Consider the following 24,441-nt stretch of genomic DNA (forward strand, 5'->3'; position numbering starts at 1 on the left):
TAAAATCAACTTACTGGGCTACGAACCGGCATTAAAAAAGAGAGGGTGCACAATAGAAAATATCACTGGATACATATTTTTTAATGTTTTGTTTTTGAGAGAGAGAGAGAGAGAGAGAGAGAGAGAGGTGTGACAGAGCGTGAGAGGGGGAGGGGCAGAAAGGGAGGGAGACTGAATCCCAAGCAGGCTCCAGGCTCTGAGCTGTCAGCACAGAGACATCATACCCTGAACTGAAGTCGGAAGCTTAACCGACTGAGCCACCCAGACGCCCCAATATCACTGGATATTTTCTCAGGCTCAGTTGGTTAAGCCTCTGACGTCAACTCAGCTCCTGGTTTCAAGCTTCGTGGGTTTGAGCCCTGTGTCCGACTCTGTGCTTACAGTGTGGAGCCTGCTTGGGACTCTTTCTCTCCCCATCTCTTTCTCTGCCCCTCCCCAACTTGTGTGCGCGTGCATGCTCTCTCTAAATAAATAAATAAATAAATAAATAAACTTAAAAAAAAGAGAAAATATCACTGGGTAACTATTGTTATGAAACTTGTATTTTAAGGATTATGATTAAAATACTGTTTTCTGAAGGCTGGAATAAAAACAAGCTGGAAAAGCGTGGCTCTATTCTACAACCACTACTATTCACTGCCTGTCAAAGGCATGGAGTGAGGAGGCAACCATCACTGAAGGGAATGGTCCATGAGATGTTACAGAACTCATTCCTCCAGGCTCCCATGGTCTCTCCTGTATCAGAGCATGAAAACACAATACTTTAGCCTGGTTTTCTGTGGCATGAAGAATGTCTCCTCATCTGCAGAAGAACAGTTTTTCAGGGCACTGTATCCCACAGTTACTTTGTTTCCCTGCCACTCCCCCTCCCCCTTCATCTCTTCACAGTTGTGTCAGGAATTCTGTCAGAGAAAGTCTCCCTTTGTTTGAGAATCCTTGTTATTTACAACTTGGTGGAAAAAGTGTTTCCTCTAAACAACTTCCTTTTGACAGGAACTATTTACTTACACAGAATAGTTATTTAAAGGAACTAATTACTGCCAAGTATGTTTCAGAAACCTAAAACTTCACATATTTTTATGTAGCAGGTCAAATTGTCTTGTAGTTATATATTTTGAGCCAAATGAACAATATTTTCCCCTTTTTTGACTTGGCTACCAAGAAGCCAGGACTGAATTTGATGTCTGAGTAATTGTTGACCAGTTCTGGTTTTTTTGTTTTTTTTTTTTAATTCTTAATGTTTATTTATTTTTGAGAGAGATAGAGTGTGAGTGAGGAGGGGCAGAGAGAAAAGGAGACATAGAATCCGAAGCAGGCTCCAGGCTCTGAGCTGTCAGCACAGAGCCCGACGTGGGGCTCAAACTCACGAACCTTGAGATCATGACCTGAGCCAAAGTCAGATGCTTAATCAGTTCTGCTTTTTAATATGATTTTTTTTCTCTACAGGGCTTTTGATCTCTTTCAATTATACTATATTTGCCTATTATACAATGTCAATTAAATTCATATATTTGAACTCAAATCCTTTCTTGAAGTAGCATTTAGATTATATATCATTAGTAGCAAATGCAGTAATCAAATGATCTTACTATACAATTAAATACAATTTAAATGTAAAGTGGTTTTCCATATGACAGCATAGACTTGAGGGCAACATGACAAAAACTGTGCTAAGGACAATCTTTATCTTTTTTCTCTTAAATTTTTCATACTGAACTATTCTGAAACATGGTATTTTTTTTCAGCTTCTGCCCTGAATGAACTCTTGGAGGGTCTGGATGTTCATATGAATTTTCTTTTTCTTTTTTTGTTCCTGCCCTCCATCATAATATAATTTTAGAATTTGAAAAATAAAAATAAATTAAAATTATCCAAATGCATAACAGATACCCCCACCCACACTATTTACAGATTGGACCACACAGCTTACCTTCTCACCGGTCTCAGGTGGCAAAACATTTCTGAATATATGTATATACATCAACTGCCAGCCATCCATTAATCACCTAAAAAGTTAAGCAGATACAAGTAATGAACAAATGGAATTTGAAATTAAAAATTACCATTTATATTAGCATCCCCCACTCCCAATATGAAATGCTTATCCATAAATCTAACAAAATATGTACAAGATCTATGAGTAAAACTGTGAAATTGATGATGAAATCAAAGAATTAAATAAATGGATATCTTATGTACATGAATAGGAAGACTCAATATTGTCAAGATATCACTACTTTCCAACTTGATCTATAGGACAATAGATTAAATCTATAGATTCAGTGCAATCCCAATCAAAACTCCAGTAAGTTATTTTATGGATATTGGAGGTTCTTCAAAAAGTTAAAAATAGAACTACCCCAGAACCCAGCAATCACACCATTAGATATTTACCAAAGGATACAAAAATACAGATTTGAAGGGGTACATGCATCCTGATGTTTATAGTAGCAATATCAACAATAGCCAAACTATGGAGAGAGTCCAAATGTCCATCAAGTGATGAGTGGATAAAAAAGATGTGGTACACACACACGTAGGAATATTACTCAGCCATCAGAAAGAATGCAACCATGTGGATGGAGCTAGAATGTATTATGCTAAGAGAAAGAAATCAGTTAGAAAAATACCATATGATTTCATCACTCATATGTGCAATTTAAGAAACAAAACAGACCAAGAAAAAAAAAAGAGAAACAAAATAGATAAACATATGGGATGGGGGAAGAAAAAGAGAGAGGGAAACAAACCACAAGAGACTCTTAATGATGGAGAACAAACTGAGGGTTGATGGAGGGAAGTGGGTAGGAGATAGGCTAGATGGATATTAAGGAGGGCACTTGTGATGAGCACTGGGTTTTGTATGTGGGTGATGAATCACTGAATTCTACTCCTGAAACCAATACTGCACTGTATGTTAACCAAAATTTAAAAAAAAAGAAAGAAAGAAAGAAACCAGCATACAGATGTCTAAAGAAGCTTTATTCATAATTGCCAAAACTGGGGAGCAATCGAGATGTTCTTCAGAAGGTGAATGGATAAACTGTGGTACATTCAGACAATGGAATATTATTCAGCACTAAAAAGAAAAAAAGCCATCAGGCCATGAAAAGATGTGGAAGAAGCTTCCAAAGCTATAGTAATTAAAACAGTATACTGACATAAAAATAGACATATAGATTGATGTGACAGAATAGAGAGTCTCAAAATAAGCCCATGCATATATGGTTAATTAATTTATGACAAAGGAGCCAAGACTATACCATGGGGAAAGGACATTCTCTTCAAGAAATGATGCTGGGAAAATTGGACAGACATATACAAAAGAAATTGGACCCCTGTCTTATACCATACACAAAAATTAATTCAAAATGGATTAATGATTTGAACATAAGACCTAAAAGCATAAAACTCCTAGAAGAAAACAAAAGTGGCCAGCTCTTTGACAATGGTATTTTTGAATATGACACCAAAAGCAAAAGCAACAAAAGCAAAAATAAACAAGACAATATAAAACTAAAAGGAAAGCATCAACAAAATGAAAAGGCAACCTCCTGAATGGGAGAAAATCATTGCAAAGCATAAATCTGATAAGGGGCCAATATCAAAATGTATAAAGAACTCAACTCAATAGCAAACAATCTGATTTAAAAAACCTGGGGGCGCCTGGGTGGCTCAGTGGGTTAAGCGGCCGACTTCGGCTCGGGTCATGATCTCGCGGTCCGTGAGTTCGAGCCCCGCGTCGGGCTCTGTGCTGACAGCTCAGAGCCTGGAGCCTGTTTCAGATTCTGTGTCTCCCTCTCTCTGACCCTCCCCTGTTCATGCTCTGTCTCTCCCTGTCTCAAAAATAAATAAAAACGTTAAAAAAATGATTAAAAAAATCTGAATAGACATTTTCTAAAGACATACTGATGGCCAACAGACATATGAAAAGATGCTCAACCTCACTGATTTCAGGGAAATGCAAATCAAAACCACAATCTGATATCACCTCATGCCTGTTAGAATGGTTATTATAAAAAAGGCAAGAAATAACAAGGTTGGTGAGGACGTGAAGAAAAGAAAACCCCTGTACACAGTTGGTTGGAATGTAAATTGGCGTAATCACTATGGAAAATAATATGGAGTTTCCTCAAAAAATGAAAAATAGAATTACCATATGATCCAGTAATTACTTTACTGGTTATTCAAAGAAAACAAGAACACTAATTAAAAAAGATAAAAGCACCTCTATATTTGCTAAAGCATCATTTAGAGTAGCCAAGATATGGACACAATCCAAGTGTCCATTGGTTGAATGAATGGATAAAGACATTGTAGTACACACACACACACACACACACACACACACAGAGGAATATATTATTCAGCCATAAAAAAGAATGAAATGTTGCCATTTGCAACAACATGGATGGACTTCAGGGATCATATGCAAAGTGAAATAAGTCAGACAAAGAAAGACAAAAACTATATGACCTGTCTTATGTGTGGGATCTAAAAAAAATAAAAAGAAAAAACCCATCAAGCTCAGAGATACAGAGAACAGATCGGTGGCTGCAAAGGGTGGGGTGGGGGTGGAGGGAAGAAATGGATGAGCTGTCCTTTTTTTAGTTTACATAAATTCAATATAAAATTTTTAAAAGTTTAAAAAAGAAAAATAAATGAGCTATCAAACCATGAAAAGATGTGGAAGAAACTTAAAGTGACAGAAGCCAATCTACAAAGATTATGTACAGTGTGATTCCAACCATATGACATTCTGGAAAAGGCAACACTATGGAGACAGTAAAAAGTTCAGTGGTTGCCAGAGGTTGGAGGGAGAGAAGGATGAACAGGTGGAGCACAGAGGATTTTTAGGATACTGAAACTACTCTCTGTACTACCATGGCAGACACACGTCATTATACTTTCGTCAAAACCCATGGAATGTACAACACCAAGAGTGAACCCTAATGTAAGCTGTGGATTTTGGGTGGTAATGATGTAGGTCACTGTAGGTTCAAAGTGTAACAAACGTACCATGCAGGTGTGGAAGACTGTGTGTCAGGGACAGAAGGTATATGGGAACTCTATACTTTGCTCAATTTTGCTGTGAACCTAAAACTGCTCTAAAAAATAGTGTACTTTTTTAAAAGGTAGGCAGATAAAAGGGGGAAGATTTTAATCACATGAACTTTTCCAACAATTTAGATTATAGGAAGATGTTCAACTATAGTATGATATGCATGTCAACTGACATAGTGATTTAAAAAAATCCTAAGAGGAAAAAAAATCGTATGAACAGTCCATTAATAAGTATTGAAATGCCCTATTCACCCAATAATCACCAAGTAAAACATTCCTTTTCTCCCTATTATCAAGCTCTTAGCTGTCTTACTCCTTATTATTCCACTCTTCCAGGCATCTGTTCAGCAGCATTATTCTCTCAAACAAACCATTACATGGCTAAAGTTCTATTCCATCAAATCTTGAGCATTAAGTATGTTTAAAAAATATTTTCATGATGTAGTTAATATACCTGAACCAAGGTAATGTAATGAAGCATATCTGCCATTAATAAAATGACAGAAATATGTATTTTAAAGACAAATCGAGAATTACCTTGAAAAATTTACGTATTCAAACAACAATTATTTGTTGTATACTTTACTTTCTGGTTAACTGGTGTGGCAAAAGTCTCTGGAATGCAGAATTGTTAGACATATTCATTTCAATGTTTAAAAAGATGATTTTACTTAACCATCTACCTTTATATTTTGTTTGAGACAAATACACAGATACAGGAGATACTCCTACCATTTTGAAGATTTCTGAGATGAAATGGAGGAAAAAGAACCATTTGGACTATCTAAAAGTTCAGTGCAATCTGTGATGGACTGAATTCTCACAAAATTTTCTCAAGAAGTAACCAGAATAATCTAATCTTAGTTAAGATGACACAGATAGAAGGCTCAAAGCTTGCAAAGACCAGAAGGATATACATATCCAATCTTTAACTGGCTACCTGTAGGTAGTAAGATATTAAGTGCTTTAATTTTATTTTCTGGTTTTCTTACAATGAACATGTGGCATACATTCTTAATTTTTTTTAATCAATGTTTTAACATTCAAATTTAATGAAGAAAATGAGTATAGCAGGAAAGAGGGTTGTTCACTCAGTATTTAAGACAGGACCCTAACCCTGGAATATCTGTCCAAAGACATTCCTGGACTGTAGTCCCAATTTAGCTCAACAAGAAACAGCTTACCACACTCACACATAATGAATTCATTTTTATATTATTATTTTTTTAAGTTTATTTATTTATTTTTTACTAATCTCTACACCCAATGTGAGGCTTGAACTTAAAACCGTGAGATCAAGAGTCACATGCTCTTCTGACTGAGCCAGCCAGGCGCTCATTTTTTATATTATTAAGAAAATTTATGCAATTTAATGGCAAAGATACTAATAAATGAGCTAAAACTGTGGGTAAGAAATGAGGAATAATACTTGAGAGGCATATGATCATCTAAGAATACAGATGGGAAACAGATGAAATACACAACCATGCTCTAACCAATATCCATTATTCAGCATAAAATGATCTAAAAGCACCCTTGAAAAGCCAGAATTACTAAACACCACAAAGCACCTCGGTCTACAACACAACAGTGCAACCTGTTTTGTCTTTTGCAGCAATATCTTAGAAGTTCATAAAATCAAAATGTCTACATCCAATGAATAATGTAGGTGATCCAGAGGACATGCTCTCCTACACATTTTCAAAAGCAAGACATTAAAACACAACACTGAAAAGAAACTGTTATGATAGCTGATTTGAAATAAATGTTTTGAATTTTGAAAGTTAAAGCACACCATAAAGATAATTTAAAAATCTGAAATGAATTTAGGAAAGACTAGCTGTTTCAAATTTGACTCAAAAAGTGTTTTAGAGGCAAATAGCCAAGTTACACTAAACACTTATGAATAAGATTTCCTAGGAAAAGTAGCTCATTTATCACAGAAAGCAGTTTTGTAACTTCAGTCAGCTTGGAATTGATCTCCAAAGAATCACCAACAGCAAAATTGCAAAAAATACAGAATGTGACCTTAATGATTTTCTTTATTATGAAATTTATTGTCAAATTGGTTTCCATACAACATCCAGTGCTCATCCCAACACATGCCCTCCTCAATACCCATCACGCACCCACCCCTCCTTCCCACCCCCCATAAACCCTGTTTGTTCTCAGTTTTTAGGAGTCTCTTATGTTTTGGCTCCCTCCCTCTCTAACCATTATTTTTTTTCTTCCCCTCCCCCACGGTCTTCTGTTAAGTTTCTCAGGATCCACATAGGAGTGAAAACATATGGAATCTGCTCTTCTCTGCATGATTTATTTCACTTAGCATCACACTCTCCAGTTCCATCCAGGTTGCTACAAAAGGCCATATTTCACTCTTTCTCATTGCCACATAGTATTCCATTGTGTATATAAACCACAATTTCTTTATCCATTCGCCAGTTGATGGACATTTAGGCTCTCCCCATAATTTAGATATTGTTGAGAGTGCTGCTATAAACATTGGGGAACAAGTGCCCCTATGCGTCAGCACTCCTGTATCCCTTGGGTAAATTCCTAGCAGTGTTACTCCTGGGTCATAGGGTAGGTCTAGTTTTAATTTTTTGAGGAACCTCCACAATGTTTTCCAGAGTGGCTGCACTAGTTTGCATTCCCACCAACAGTGTAAGAGGGTTCCCGTTTCTCCACATCCTCTCCAGCATCTATAGTCTCCTGTTTTGTTCATTTTAGCCACTCTGACTGGAGTGAGGTGATACCTGAGTGTGGTTTTGATTTGTATTTCCCTGATAAGGAGCGACGTTGAACATCTTTTCATGTGCCTGTTGGCCATCCGGATGTCTTCTTTAGAGAAGTGTCTATTCATGTTTCCTGCCCATTTCTTCACTGGATTATTTGTTTTTCGGCTGTGGAGTTTGGTGAGCTCTTTATAGATTTTGGATAGTAGCCCTTTGTCTGATATGTCATTTGCAAATATCTTTTCCCATTCCGTTGGTTGCCTTTTAGTTTTGTTGGCTGTTTCCTTTGCTGTGCAGAAGCTTTTTTAAAAATTTTTTTTTTTTTTTAATTTTTTTTTTTCAACGTTTTTTTTTTAATTTATTTTTGGGACAGAGAGAGACAGAGCATGAACGGGGGAGGGGCAGAGAGAGAGGGAGACACAGAATCGGAAACAGGCTCCAGGCTCCGAGCCGTCAGCCCAGAGCCCGACGCGGGGCTCGAACTCACGGACCGCGAGATCGTGACCTGGCTGAAGTCGGACGCTTAACCGACTGCGCCACCCAGGCGCCCCTAAAAATTTTTTTTTAATGTTTATTTATTTTTGAGATAGAGAGAGAGCATGAACGGGGGAGGGTCAGAGAGAGAGGGAGACACAGAATCTGAAACAGGCTCCAGGCTCTGAGCTGTCAGCACAGAGCCCGACGCGGGGCTCGAACTCACGGACTGCAAGATCATGACCTGAGCCGAAGTCGGCTGCTTAACCGACTGAGCCACCCAGGCGCCTCTGTGCAGAAGCTTTTTATCTTCATGAGGTCCCAATAGTTCATTTTTGCTTTTAATTCACTTGCCTTTGGGGATGTGTCAAGTAAGAAATTGCCGCGGCTCAGGTCAGAGAGGTTTTTCCCTGCCTTCTCCTCTAGGGTTTTGATGATTTCCTGTCTTACATTCAGGTCCTTTATCCATTTTGAGTTTGTTTTTGTGAATGGTGTAAGAAAGTGGTCTAGTTTCATCCTTCTACATATTGCTGTCCAGTTCTCCCAGCACCATTTGTTAAAGAGACTGTCTTTTTTCCATTGGATAGTCTTCCCTGCTTTGTCAAAGATTAGTTGGCCATACTTTTGTGGGTCTAGTTCTGGGGTTTCTATTCTATTCCATTGGTCTATGTGTCTGTTTTTGTGCCAATACCATGCTGTCTTGATGATTACAGCTTTGTAGTAGAGGCTAAAGTCTGGGATTGTGATGGCTCTTGCTTTGCTCTTCTTCTTCGATATTACTTTGGTTATTCGGGGCCTTTTGTGGTTCCATATACATTTTAGGATTGCTTGTTCTAGCTTCGAGAAGAATGCTGGTGCAATTTTGATTGGGATTGTATCGAATGTGTAGATTGCTTTGGGTAGTATTGACATTTTAACGATATTTATTCTTCCAATCCATGAGCATGGAATGTTTTTCCATTTCATTGTATCTTCTTCAATGTCCTTCATAAGCTTTCTATAGTTTTCAGCATACAGATCTTTTACATCTTTGGTCAGGTTTATTCCTAGGTATTTTATGCTTCTTGGTGCACTTGTGAATGGGATCAGTTTCTTTATTTGTCTTTCTGTTGCTTCATTATTAGTGTATAAGAATGCAACTGATTTCTGTACATTGATTTTGTATCCTGCAACTTTGCTGAATTCATGTATCAGTTCTAGCAGACTTTAGGTGGAGTCTATTGGGTTTTCCATGTAGAGTATCATGTCATCTGCAAAAAGTGGAAGCTTGACTTCATCTTTGCCAATTTTGATGCCTTTGATTTCCTTTTGTTGTCTGATTGCTGATGCTAGCACTTCCAACACTGTGTTAAACAACAGTGGTGAGAGTGCACATCCCTGTCGTGTTCCTGATCTCAGGGAGAAAGCTCTCAGTTTTTCCCCATTGAGGATATTAGCTGTGGGCTTTTCATAAATGGCTATTATGATGTTTAAGTATGTTCCTTCTATCCCAACTTTCTCGAGGGTTTTTATTAAGAAAGGAGGCTGAATTTTGTCAAATGCTTTTTCTGCATCTTTTGATTGACAGGATCATATGGTTCTTACCTTTTCTTAATGTGATGCACCATATTGATTGATTTGCACATGTTGAACCAGCCCTGCAGCCCAGAAATGAATCCCACTTGATCATGGTGAATAATTCTTTTTAAATGCTGTTGAACTTGATTTGCTAGTATCCTGTTGAGAATTTTTGCATCCATATTCATCAGGGATATTGGCCTGTAGTTCTTTTTTTTTTGCTGGGTCTCTGTCTGGTTTAGGAATCAAAGTAATGCTGGCTTCATAGAATGAGTCTGGAAGTTTTCCTTCCCTTTCTATTTTTTGGAACAGCTTGAGAAGGATAGGTATTATCTCTGCTTTAAATGTCTGGTAGAATTCCCCTGGGATGCCATCTGGGTCCTGGACTCTTATTTGTTGGGAAATTTTTGATAACTGATTCAATTTCTTTGCTGGTTATAGGTCTGTTCAAGTTTTCTATTTCTTCCCGTTTGAGTTTTGGAAGTGTGTGGGTGTTTAGGAATTTGTCCATTTCTTCCAGGTGTACAGTTTGTTGGCATATAATTTTTCATAGTATTCCCTGATAATTTCTTGTATTTCTGAGGGATTGGTTGTAATAATTCCACTTTCATTCATGAATTTTTCTATTTGGGTCATCTCCCTTTCTTTTTGAGAAGCATGGCTAGAGGTTTATCAGTTTTGTTTATTTTTTCAAAAAACCAACTCTTGGTTTCATTGGTCTGCTCTACTGTTTTTTTAAATTCTATATTGTTTATTTCTGCTCTGATCTTTATTATTTCTCTTCTGCTGCTGGTTTTAGGGTGTCTTTGCTGTTCTGCTTCTATTTTCTTTAGGTGTGCTGTTAGATTTTGTATTTGGGATTTTTCTTGTTTCTTGAGATAGGCCTGGATTGCAATGTATTTTCCTCTCAGGACTGCCTTCGCTGCATTTCCAAAGCGTCTGGATTGTTGTATTTTCATTTTCATTTGTTTCCATATATTTTTAATTTCTTCTCTACTTGTCTGGTTGACCCATTCATTCTTTAGTAAGGTGTTCTTTAAGCTCCATGCTTTTGGAGGTTTTCTAGACTTTTTCCTGTGGTTGACTTCAAGCTTCATAGCACTGTGGTCTGAAAGTATGCATGGTATGATCTCAACTCTTTTATATTTATGAAGGGCTGTTTTGTGACCCAGTATGTGATCTATCTTGGAGAATGTTCCATGTGCACTCGAGAAGAAAGTATATTCTGTTGCTTTGGGATGCAGAGTTCTAAATATATCTGTCAAGTCCATCTGATCCAATGTATCATTCAGGGCCCTTGTTTCTTCATTGATCCTGTGTCTAGATGACCTATCCATTGTTGTTACTGGAGTATTAAAGTCCCCTGCAATTACCACATTCTTATCAATAAGGTTGCTTATGTTTGTGATTAATTGTTTCACATATTTGGGGGCTCCCATATTCAGCCCATAGACATTTATAATTGTTAGCTCTTCCTGATGGATAGACCCTGTAATTATTAAATAATTCCCTTCTTCATGTCTTGTCACAGCCTTTAATTTAAAGTCCAGTTTGTCTGACATAAGTATGGCTACTCCACCTTTCTTTTGACTTCCAGTAGCATGATAAATAGTTCTCCATCCCCTCACTTTCAATCTGAAGATGTCCTCAGGTCTAAAATGAGTCTCTTGTAGACAGCAAATAGATGGGTCTTGTTTTTTTGTGCATTCTGATACCCTATGTCATTTGGTTGGAGCATTTAGTCCATTTACATTCAGTGTTATTATTGAAAGATATGGGTTTAGAGTCATTGTGATGTCTGTAGGTTTCATGCTTGCAGTGATGTCTCTGGTACTTTGTCTCACAGGATCCCCCTTAGGATCTCTTGTAGGGCTGGTTTAGTGGTGATAAATTACTTCAGTTTTTGTTTGTTTGGGAAGACCTTTATCTCTTCTTCTATTCTAAATGACAGACTTGCTGGATAAAGGATTCTTGGCTGCATATTTTTTCTGTTCATCACATTGAAGATTTCCTGCCATTCCTTTCTGGCCTGCCAAGTTTCAGTAGACAGATCTGTCACAAGTCTTATAGGTCTCCCTTTATATGTTAGAGCGTGTTTATCCCTAGCTGCTTTCAGAATTCTCTCTATCCTTATATTTTGCCAGTTTCACTATGATATGTCGCGCAGAAGATCGATTCAAGGTATGTCTGAAGGGAGTTCTCTGTGCTTCTTGGATTTCAATGCCTTTTTCCTTTCCCAGTTCAGAGACGTTCTCAGCTATGATTTCTTCAAGTACACCTTCAGCACCTTTCCCTCTCTCTTCCTCCTCTGGAATCCCAATTATGCGTACATTATTTCTTTTAATTATGTCACTTAGTTCTCTAAGCCTCCCCTCATGCTCCTGGATTTTTTTAATCTTTTTCTCAGCTTCTTCTTTTTCCATAATTTTATCTTCTATTTCACCTATTCTCTCCTCTGCCTCTTCAATCCGAGCTGTGGTCGCCTCCATTTTATTTTGCACCTCATTTATAGCATTTTTTAGCTCCTCATGACTGTTTCTTAGTCTCTTGATCTCTGTAGCAATAGATTCTCTACTGTCCTCTATACTTTTTTTCAAGCCCAGTGATTAATTTTATGACTATTACTCTAAATTCTTGTTCCACTATATTGCTTAAATAGTTTTTGATCAATTCGTTAGCTGTCGCTACTTCCTGGAGTTTCTTTTGAGGAGAGTTCTTCCATTTCGTCATTTTGGGTATTCCCTGGCGTGGCTCCAAACTACAGGGTACTTCCCCTGTACTGTCCGGAGAAACTTGTGTTGGTGGGCGGGGCCACAGTGAGACCTGATGTCTGCCCCCAGCCTACCACTGGGGCCACAGGCAGACTGGTGTCTACCTTCTCTCTCCCAGGGGCAGGACTCACTGTGGAGTGCTGTGGCTCCTGTCTGGGCTGCTTGCACCCTGCCAGGCTTGTGGTGCTGCTTTGATGGGATCTGGCCAAGGGCGTATTAGCCGGTGGATCTGCAAGGTGCACAGGGGCGGGAGGGGTAGGCTCAGCTCGCTTTGCCTTCAGTGGTCTGCTTCAGGAGGGGCACTGCGGCACTGGGAAGGAGGCAGACCCGTCGGAGGGATGGATTCACAAAAGCATAGTGTTGGGTGTTTGTGCTGTGCAAGCAAGTTCCATGACGGGAACTGGTTCCCTTTGGGATTTTGGCTGGGGGATGGGCAAGGGAGATAGCGCTTCCCAGCACCTTTGTTCCCCGCCAAGCTGAGCTCTGTCCTCTGGGGCTCAACAACTCTCCCTCCCACTCTCCGAGCAGAGCTGTTGACTTATAACATTCCAGACGTTAAGTCCCACTGGCTGTCAGAGCACACTCTGTCCGGCCCCTCCGCTTTTGCAAGCCAGACTCGGGGGCTCTGTATTGCCGGGCGGGCTGCTCCTCTGCTGCCCCGGCTCCCTCCCACCAGTCCGTGTAGCGTGCACCGCCTCTCCGCCTTTCCTACCCTCTTCCGTGGGCCTCTCGTCTAAGCTTGGCTCCGGAGAGTCCGTTCTGCTAGTCTGCTGGTGGTTAGCGGGGTCAATTAGGCAGATGTGGGCGGAATCTAAGCGATCAGCAGGACGCGGTGAGCCCAGCGTCCTCCTACGCCGCCATCTTCCTGTCTTCCCTTAATGATTTTCAAACACGGAACAAAAAGTATGTTATACAGAGAATTTTTTGTTTGTGCAGAGAATTTATGTTGCATGTTTTAGAAGCATTTCCATAAAAAAATAAGGCAAAAAAAAAGTTTCTGTACCTAAAGTACTGGTTTTCAGTTGTACAGAAAAATTATATATTCAATGTCCAGTCTGTAATCACACGGCAAATTTACTACTGAGCAATGACTAATAAAGGACATTAATACTTAGAAATGGGACAACGGATTCCCCCAAAGAAAATAAAATGTTCCTAAATACAAATCTGAACATCACATCATGGTTTCTAGATTTAGGGAGAACTTAAAAACAAAAGTGGGACTGTTACAGGTTAAAAGTTAGGTGCTTTCTGCCTGCTTTTTTGGTGAGTAGGCAACTTCCTTAAAAGGTGACATGGCAGTAAAACGATTTCAAATCTAGGCCACCTAATAAGGGAACCACCTAAAGCCACCTAAAGCCACCTTCCCCAAAGGCCTTAATGGTCTCACAGGTAGAATATTTTGCGGCAGGGAATGTAATAGACTCTGGTGTGTGTGTGTGTGTGTGTGTGTGTGTGTGTGTGTGAATGTGTGGCTCAGCCAGCCTTGCCGATTTCGAGTTAGTGGCTCCACGGACGGGCACCCTTAAGGTCCCCAAAAGTCTACGGAGTCTGAGTGGGCTCTCCTTGTCCTGTTGGGAGCATAAGGTCTAGGGCAGTATTGGATCCGATTCTGATAGCAAGTCACAAAGCTGAGTCCGCTCCAGCCAAACCTCACCTAAAGTTTCCCTCAGGAACATGACCAGAGGAGTATCTGATTAGTCCTCTCATCCGAGGAAATACTCTCCCTTTGTCTGCTTTTATGACACTGAACATGAGAAAGAAATTAATAATGGGATCAAAACAGAGTAAGCCTACGATTTTAGAGGTCATGCCCAAAAATTTTACAAAGGGATTTTTCAGGTGATTATGGGGTGAAAATGACACCTGGGAAGTTAAGGACCTTTTGGGAACTAGAATGACCTATATTCAATGTAGGATGGCCCCCAGAAGGGACATTAAATGCTCAAACAGTGCAGTGGGTTTGGCTAATAGTCACTGGGAACCCAGGCCACCCTGATCAATTTCCATACATCGACTCCTGGCTTGAAATTGCCCGAAACCCCCTACCTTGGGTGCGATTCATCCTTAGCAAGCAGAGCCAGGCAATGTTTTAGCCATTTTATCTGGACGCTCACCCAGGGAACCAAAGAAGCAACCCACCGCTCCTCTAATATTTAAAGGAGACGTGGAGAAAGATCTTGTCTTTCCACCTCCTTATGACTCGTCAAACTCCCTCCCCGATGCCCCTGAGCTTTAAACCCCTCCCCCGTCTGTCTGTCTGTCCCATCTGCTGCTGTTGCCGCCGCCATTGTCACCACAGCCCATCTCCCTGCCCCTCTCAGACCTGGAGAAACTTCCCCCACAAAGGCCAGCAGCCAGACTGCACGCCAGACCCAGACCTAACACTCTCCAAATGCCTGTAAGGGATATGAGAGAGCCTGAAAGACAGAATGAGGAGGGAACAGCCCAGCCCAGCCATTCCATGATGTATTACCAACCTTTCTCTATAACTGACCTCCTCATTTGGAAACACAACACTCCAGTATACTCTGAAAAGCCACAAGCAATGGTCGACTTGATGGAGTCCCTCTTCCAGACCCACCGACCGAGTTGGGAAGACTGTCAACTGTTACTCCATACTCTGTTTAATACAGAAGAAAAAAGAAGAATGAGAGAAACATGACAGTACCTAGAAGATCACACACCTCTGGGGATCAATGACCCTGCTGTCTGGGCTCAAGCTGCCATGCCTGAAGAACGCCCAACATGGGATTTCACCACAGAAGGACAAGCCCATATCCCACGATACCAGGAAGCCCTCCTTTGGGGAATTTGAGCTGGAGCCAAAAGGCCTATGAACATGACTAAAATATCATCAGTCACGCAGCACCCTGGGGAGTCTCCCAGAGACTACCATGAAAGATTATGTGAAGCATACCATGTATACGCCCTGTTTGACCCCGAGGCACCAGAAAGTCAACAAATGGTAAATACCTCTTTTGTGGCACAGACTGCCCAAGATATCAGAAGAAAACTCCAGAAGTTGGAGGGCTTTGCCGGAATGAATATCACTCAGCTGATAGAGGTAGCCAGTAAAGTTTTCATGAACAGAGAAGTCGCAGCTGAGAGAGAGAAGCGGAGAGAAGACTAAAAAAGAAAGCCACCCTTCTCGCAGCAGCACTAAAAGAAATGGACACTGCAAAGACAGGAAGACCCCAACCACCAAAAGGCGGGAAGCCCAGAGCACCCTCAGCAAAAGACCAATGTGCATACTGCAAAGAGAAGGGACACCGGAAGAACGAATGTCCGAATCGGAAGGGGCTCTCAAAACCCAGCCGATATCGGGAGGAACTCAAGGCGAGAACCTCACTGGTCTGGCCGGGGTAGAATCAGACTGAGGTGGACTGGGCTCTTTCTCTTGGCCCCCATGAGCCCACGGTCGGAATGAAGGTAGGAGGCCAAACAGTAACTTTCATGGTTGACACTGGGGCTGAATACTCCGTTGTTAATTCCCTGGTGGCGCCCTTAAGCCAAAAGACGGCAACCATACTTGGGGCTACTGGGACACGGGTGATGCAACAGCCCTTCTGTCAAGTTCGACAATGTGAACCTGGGGGTCACAAGGTGCGGCATGAGTTCCTCTACTTACCTGACTGCCCGATTCCTCTCCTGGGCCGAGATATGCTCTCCAAACTTGGGGCCCAGATAACTTTTGAACCCAATGGACACACTAGCCTCCAATTAAACCCAAGCAGGAGGAAACCCTGGTCTTGGCGATTACCCTGCCAAGGGAAGAAGAATGGAGACTATTCTGTGCACAGGCCCTACCCTGTAGCCCCTCAGAATTCAGGCTTACATTCCCCTCTGTATGGGCTGAAGATAACCCACCTGGACTAGCTTGCAGTCGGGGCCCCACCGTTGTTGACCTGATCCCTGGAGCCCAACCTCAGAGACAAAGGCAGTACTCTCTTCCACTCGAGGCTAGAATGGGTATACAAGAGCACCTGACCAAGCTCAGAGAAGCAGGTATTCTAATTGAGTGCCAATCGGCTTGGAATATCCCACTCTTGCCAGTCAAGAAGCCAGGAGGAGGATACTGAGCAGTACAGGATTTGAGGTCCATTAACAAAGTGACTGTTTCCTTACACCCAGTGGTTCCGAACCCATATACTCTCCCCAGACTCATTCTGGGGTCAGCCAAATGGTTTACATGCCTCGACCTAAAGGATGCTTTCTTCTGCCTCCACCTGGCTCCTCAAAGTCAACCACTGTTTGCCGTTGAATGGACTGAGCCCGTTACAGGGTGCCAGATGCAGCTGACCTGGACACGACTTCCCCAAGGTTTCAAGAACTCACCTACTCTTTTTGGGGAAGAACTAGCTGCAGACCTCGCAGACTTTCTGAGGGAAACCACAGGGTGTGTCCTCCTCCAATACATAGGTGACCTCCTCCTTGCCAGCGACACCCAAGAAGACTGTATGAAAGGTACCAAGGCCCTCCTGCAGTTCCTGTCCTACTCGGGGTACCAGGCCTCTTGGGAAAAAGGCACAGGTTTGTCAGCAGCAGGTCTGATACTTAGGCTTCCTCCTCACAAAAGGAAAAAGAGAACTAGGACCGGGAAGGAAGAAAGTTATCACCACACTGCCACAGCCCCAAACAAAACGAGGTTTGCATGAATTTTTAGGGGCCACAGGGTTCTGTCGCATTTGGATTCCTGGATTCTCAGCCATAGTGAGGCCCCTCTATGACCTGATGGGAGGGCCAGACTGGGGGCCCCTCGCATGGACTGAGAAGGCAAGGGCTGCTTTCACAGAAATAAAGTGGCTCTGGGACGAGCCCCAGCCCTGGGTTTGCCTGACATAGAAAGACCCGTTAACCTCTTCGTACATGAAAAGGACAAATAGCCCTTGGAGTGCTTACTCAGAGTATGGGGCCTTGGCAATGGCCAGTGGCCTACCTGTCAAAAAAACTTGATCCTGTGGCTGCAGGATGGCCACCGTGCCTCAGAGTGCTGGCAGCCACAGTCCTGCTCATCAAGGATGCAGACAAAGTCACGCTGGGACAAACGCTTAATGTTAAGGTCCCACACGCGGTCATGTCCCTCATGAGCACCCAAGGATATCGTCTCCTCTCCAATTCTCGGCTGACACAATACCAAGGCCTTCTCTACAAAAACCCAAGGGTCGCTCTTGAAGCAGTAAAAACACTAAACCTGGCCACCTTCCTTCCCATGGGGGAGGGAGAACCCGACCAAGACTGTTCCGAAGTAGTGAATGAAGTCTACGCCAACTGCCCGGACCTCCAAGACCAGGTTATATAATAAGCCCGGAGATCACCCTGTTCAGCGATGGGAGCAGCTATTTACAAGAGGGCAGCCGAAGAGCAGGATATGTAGTAACCACAACCACCGAAGTTCTGGAAGCCAAGGCCTTGCCGGAAGGATGGTCGGCACAATGGGCTGAACTGTATGCCTTAACCGGAGCCCTCATCCTTAGCAAAGGTAAATGAGTTAACATCTACACTGATTCCCAGTATACCTTTGCTACTGTGCATGTACACAGGGCCATCTATAAAGAAAGAGGTCTCCTTACTGCTGCAGGGAAAACTATCAAAAACAAGGAAGAAATACTAAAGCTTCTTGAGACCGTATGGCTACCAGACAAGGTAGCTATCTTACACTGTAAGGGACATCAGAAAGGAGATGACCCTATAACTCAAGGAAATCGCCTGGCCGACAAAACAGCTGGAGCGGCTGCCTGTGGTGACCCAGGACAAGCTCCTATCTACACTATGACTCTTGCGCCCCACAGGGAAGCCTCCCTGCCCCTGTACACAAACAATGAAAGAAGTTGGGCCTCGACAGAAGGGGGCACACTAAGCGAAGAGGGTTGGTGGGTCATGCCAAATGGACACATCTTTGTCCTGTCATCTATGGGAAAACACCTAGTGAAGGAATATCACCAACTGATGCACTTAGGGAAAACTGCACTGGAGGCCCTCCTCAAAAAGAACTACTATATCAGCCAGGTGCCGGCATTATGCCGAGCTGTCAGTGAACAATGTGTAACATGTACCAAAACCATGCTTGGTCTGCCCCATGGCCCCCGCCTGGCACGCAAATGATGGGAGCCGCCCCTTTTGAAGACTTAGAGGTGGACTTTACTGACATACAACCAAATAAAGGATTCAGGTACCTTCTTGTAATCATCTGCACATATTTGGGATGGGTCGAAGCATTCCCGACCAGAACGGAACGAAGTCGCAAGGTGGCCAAAGCTCTTCTACGGGAGATTGCACCTCGGTTTGATCTACCCTTAACCATACACAGTGATAATTGACCTGCATTTGTGGCAGACATTATACAAACCCTGACAAAGTCCCTCAACATTACCTGGAAACTGCACACTGCTTACCGACCCCAGAGCTCAGGGAAAAGTAGAGCAGATAAATCGCACCCTCAAGGAAACCCTGGCTAAGTTCCACCAAGAGACTAATCTCCCATGGCCAGATTTACTACCGCTGGCCCTCCTGCGTGCCCGATGCACACCTCGGGCACTAGGATTCTCCCCTTTTGAGTTATTATGTGGGCGACCCCCTCACATGTTTAGGAAAACTCCCAGGAGACCTACACCAGATTGGAGACAAGGGAATAAGAGAACAGCTCCAGACCTTGGGGGCAGTCCTAAACAAGTTACAGAGATATACCATAGAGAGGGCCCCAATTTCCTTAGGGACCCCCATTCACCCCTTTCAGCCAGGAGACTCTGTGTGGGTCCAAAGATTGGAAGAGGGAACCTCTTAAACCACAGTGGACTGGGTCTCATACTGTTATTCTAACAACTCCTGCAGCCCTTCAAGTTTCAGGTGTCACCCCATGGGTCCATCACTCCAGAGTTAAGGCCAACTCAGAAGAACCCACAACCTGGCGAAGTGATCCAGATCCAGTCAACCCACTTAAACTGACCCTCAAAAGGGAAACTGCCCTTGAGACCTCCAGCCCTGCTCCAGCCACACCCCAGAAGCTGGCTGGCCTGCGCACGGCAGAAGCTTGAAGAATCAACGCACGAACCTAGCCCAGGGGTCTGGATGCAACTCTGCCAGCCCTTGCCCCTTATTGGTGTCATAGCCCTGATCTTACTTCTTACTGTGGGGCTGATAGAGACTGCACCAACAAGCTGGACACGGGACAAAAGATGCATGCTGGGTCTCACATACCTCCTCTGGATGGGAGGGCCATTAGGTATTGCCTGTATATTATGATAGCCTCTCTCACCCTCACAACTGCCGCTTACCCACTTTGCCTCTAGGATTGTTATATGACAATAAGGGGGTCAAGGGCATTCAGTGCCTTCACCTGCCTCCACAAGATTGCTACAAGGGAAAAACACCCACTCTCTGTCAGTCACCCAGTGCCCCAAGGACTAAGTATTGGACTGTAGAGATAACCCAAAATGTCAGGAACCCATGTCACAACAAGGGCCTCCAGAGAGGGAAGCGAGCTTGCTACACTTACTTTCCTCAATAGGGGAATCTCGGATGGGGGAGGGGTGCAAGACAGGACCCATCAAGAGGTTATAAAGGATACCCAGGATAGGGTAATACAAGCCATAAAGGCGACCACTCCCCCGGCAGCCTACCAAGGTGCGAACCTTTCAGCCCTCAATCAGATGCTTACCATTTCCCTACTCCAGCGTCGGGCCAACACTACTCTACAAGTCCTCCATAAAATAGATATTCACACCCAAACCTGCTGGATGTGCTTGCCCCTCAGCTGTAAGGCTTACTTAGCCACTCCTATCCCTTTGACCTGGGAAGCTCCTGAAAATCTCAAAACCAACACCTCTGTCTTAATTGGACCCCTGGTCACTGGGGTCCGTCTCACAAATGCCAACAATCTAATCTGTACAGTCCCTGAAGGTATGAACAGTACCTCCCTATGCGGAAGAAATATAACCTTAGAGAGGAATGCAACCCTGTGTTCAACCCCTGGGGTGTTCTATCTGTGTTCTAGTTCGGCCTACCGATACTTAGAGGCCAACTGGACTCAGATATGTCATTCCGTCTTCCTAACCCCAGAGATATCCATATACACTGAAGATCAGTTCCTAACAGCCTTTAGCCCCAAGTCCCAGGCCAAACGGCAGTCTTGCTACCTGTTCTGATAGGAGCAGGAATTGCGACAGGAATAGGAACCAGAATAGGGGGCATAGGTTCATCCGTAGGACTCTACCATAGACCATCTCAAGAGCTAAATGAAGACGTGGAACAAACAGGTGACAGATTCTCTGGTAACTTTACAAAGCCAAATAAACTCTCTGGCAGCAGTGACCCTCCAAAATAGGCAAGCCCTCAGCCTCCTCACTTCAGAAAAAGGAGGGACTTGCATCTTTCTGAGGGAGGAATGTTGCTATTTCATAAACCAGTCAGGAATAGTTATAATTAAGGTTAAGGAACTCAAGGAAAGAATTTAACATAGACAACAGGAAAAAATCAATGGAAAGGATGGGATCTCAAGGATTGGGCATCCTGGCTTCCTGCCCTGGCGGGGGCCCTCCTCTCCATAACTTGTATCCATTGGCCCCTGTATACTGGATGCCATGGTTTTATTGAAAACGCTGTTTGCTTGCCAAACTACTGCACACGTATCTTAGCCTTCCGAGAGTACCAACCTGTAAAACTGAAAGGTGATGCCTACTAAACATTTTTTTTTAAAAGGCATCAAAGGGGGGAATGTTGGAGAAGTGAATAAAGTATGCCAAAGATGGCCGACAGGGCTAAAACAGACTCTGGTCTCTAGCTGACGGACACCTCCTCCGGGTTCTTCTTCCTTTGTTTGCTGCGCGCACAAAACCCCCACAGATATGGAAGCGGACTACAAATTAGCCTCCCCACTTGCGTTCGGCACTCAGGTCTTTGAAGAAACGGTCTCCTCTGAGCCTGCCGGTGTTAAATAAATCTCTGATCCACCAAGATCGCCGAGTGCCGCTTGGTTTTTCTGCCAGCGTTCCTGCCTGGTTCCGTAACACGAGAACTGTCTGTTCTGCTACAAAAAAAGTTTCTTTAATGTGAACTAGCTTATGTGCAATTGGTGAATAAGGGAAATATGTTACACCTTGTGAAGTCTTTTCCCAGCACGTAAGTGGTTTAGAGCAATCAGAAGTGGTCTTTCTACAATTACAGTGGCTTCAGCTGTATGTAAAGACCTTACAAAACCTGAAAATCCCCCAGGAGTTCCTTCCTTTGATTTAAGCTTACGTTTAGTGGCTTCAAGCATCCCTGCGTTTTTCACTACATCAAGCAATCTGGAAAGCTGCTGGTGCAGATGAAAAAGGTGGAGACTTCCACACGTCTCATTTTGAGTGGTATATAGTTTTCCTTCATAACCCCTGTTATTTCAATGTATTATCCTACAGAATGTCAGGATTTCCAGGAATGTTAGTCAGGAGTGGTTTAGTCAGAAACTTTACTGTAGAAATGTTAATTCCGTAAGTATTTTATTAAATGTTGTCTTTACTTTATCAAAAGGATTACATTTCCTTTTTTTTTTTAATTTTTAATGTTTATTTTTGAGAGAGAGAGAGAGAGAGAGAGAGAGGAGGGGTACAGAGAGAGGGAGACACAGAATCTGAAGCAGGCTCCAGGCTCCGAGATGTCAGCACAGAGCCTGACGCGGGGCTTCAACCCATCAGCTATGAGATCATGACGGAGCTGAAGTCAGACACTTAACCGACTGAGCCACCCAGGTGCCCCAAAAGAATTACATTTCTAGTGCTAGCAATAAAGACTAACAAATTGAATACAAATGAAACAATAAATACAGGTATCATCATTTGTCCTTTATCTGGTGCTCCCTAAAGCTATCTTCACTGTGTATTTAAGAAAAAATGTTGACAGACACATATAAAATGCTGGAAATATTCATTACAGACTGTTTCTAAAAGGTGACATGTAATCTAGAATATTACAATTATTTTTTAGTTCTCTGGATATGGAATCCCACATCAAACTTTTGTACATGTTTTAATGAGTGTGTTATGTATAAAAGTAGGGGCTACTTGTGTTAGGATTTTGTGAATCTTAAATAAAATACATAAAGGATTAGCAACATCTGACAAATAGAAAATTTATATGACATCTATTATTATTAGATAATTTGGGGCTCATAAAATTCTGCAGAATTCCTTTTTCCCCTCCTAAGGGCTTACATATAGATAGAACATGTAGTTAAATACAACATTTTATCCAAAAACAAATTTTGTGATTGGAAAATAAGGATAAGGATATGTGAAAGTCTTAAAAGCAAGGCTAGACACAAGTCAAAAATCACAAATGAATGATTTAAGTTTACAAACTATAGGGAAAAAATTGAATCTATCAGAACAAATAAATATGGCTATTTATTTTTATTATTCAAAGACAAATAAAGTTAGCATTTGCTAAGTAATAAAAAAACAAGTTTTCACAGGAGTATTTCTCTTAAAAAAAAAGAGAGAACTTAAGTGTGTATAATAAAATTATATTGTGCTGTGGGAACTGCCTTTTTAATGAATAAAGTGGTTTTCTCAACTGGGAGATGGAGGGACTTCTTTTCCTTTGGCCAAAAATCTTCCCCTGCCCCCATCAATGGTGGCCAACTCATATTTCTATAGGAAAATGCCTATATACATAAAATGTCCACTTAATTCTGATATACCCTCAACCTAATTATTACCCTAAAATGATTGTTTCCTATTTAAATCATTAGAAAAAATTAAAAATATGTGTTCTGGTTCTGTTGAACCAGACAGGACAGGAAATGTGTGGTTTCCCCTGGAAGTCCTAGGAGTGTTTTTAAGTGTTTCCATAAGCTCTCCTTGAAGAGTAGGCTGACAATTTGATCATGATGGGTGGGATCGGCAGTCAGCTCTGGAATGGCAGGGATTAGAGAAGAGAAGAAAGGGGCGCCTGGGTGGCTCAGTCGGTTGAGCGGCCGACTTCGGCTCAGGTCATGATCTCACAGAGTTCGAGCCCCACGTTGGGCTCTGGGCTGATGGCTCGGAGCCTGGAGCCTGCTTCCCCTTCTGTGTCTCCCTCTCTCTCTCTGACCCTCCCCCGTTCATGCTGTCTCTCTCTGTCTCAAAAATAAATAAACGTTAAAAAAAAAAATTAAGAGAAGAAAAACAAACAGCAAACAACCTTTAGGGCAGTGGTTCTCAAAGCTGGAAGAACATCTTTGGGAATTTGTTATAAATGCAAATTATCAGGCCCCACCCTAGACCTGCAGAATCAAAAACTGGGCGGGGCCCAGCAGTCTGTTTTAACATGCCTTTAGGATTCTGATGTTTAGGGAACCCTAATGTCATCATTTTATAGGACCCAGGTGTCTGTCAGGAAACTTTTAAGCTTTAATTCATTAAAAAAACTTCTTTAACACAACCTTAGGGAAAGATCTCTAGATAGCTGTAGCGGAAAAGTCAAATAATTTTAACTTGTTTTAACTAGTTGTTTTCTGTATGATTTACCCACTTCTTAAGAAGGAAAAAAAAAACAGTTCTAACTGGAAATGATGAGGGAGCATAAGGCAGGCTGAGGGCAAAGTATAAGTGAGCATTACCACGCCCCACCCCCAGGTGGGATATGTGTGGCATTTCTCAGGCACTCCTGGCTGCCCAAGGACAGAAAACAAGTGGTTAAATGATAGAGATTGCATTCATACAGGACGTGGGTCTCCCTCACTTAACAAATCTTAGTAAATTACCAGAAAAGGCAATCTTATCAATAGCCTAATCTCCAGAAACCTACAGACTGTTTCCTGGAGCCCCAACATCACCTTCCCTCCATAGTGATGGGGGGAAACAAAGGCAAGAAGGAAATGGCAG

At 42.3% G+C, this 24,441-nt stretch overlaps 1 protein-coding gene across 5 annotated transcripts in view; it reads right to left on the reverse strand.

Annotated features, from left to right (window-relative positions):
• The window catches only part of TCAIM (T cell activation inhibitor, mitochondrial), a 75,363-nt gene that overhangs the window by 48,122 nt on the left and 2,800 nt on the right, over positions 1-24,441 (reverse strand). For 3 of the 5 annotated variants that reach the window (XM_058729196.1, XM_058729197.1, XM_058729200.1), the window contains exon 2: positions 1,931-2,006. In XM_058729196.1, coding sequence (XP_058585179.1) covers positions 1,931-1,959 — 29 coding nt within the window. In that variant the 5' untranslated portion in view covers positions 1,960-2,006. Of the gene's footprint in view, positions 1-1,930; positions 2,007-15,098; positions 15,225-24,441 lie in introns of all 5 variants that reach the window. The other 2 variants (XM_058729199.1, XM_058729198.1) reach the window with 1 other exon arrangement.

The sequence above is a fragment of the Neofelis nebulosa genome, chromosome 5, assembly GCF_028018385.1.
Source record: "Neofelis nebulosa isolate mNeoNeb1 chromosome 5, mNeoNeb1.pri, whole genome shotgun sequence".
Lineage (NCBI taxonomy): Eukaryota > Metazoa > Chordata > Mammalia > Carnivora > Felidae > Neofelis > Neofelis nebulosa.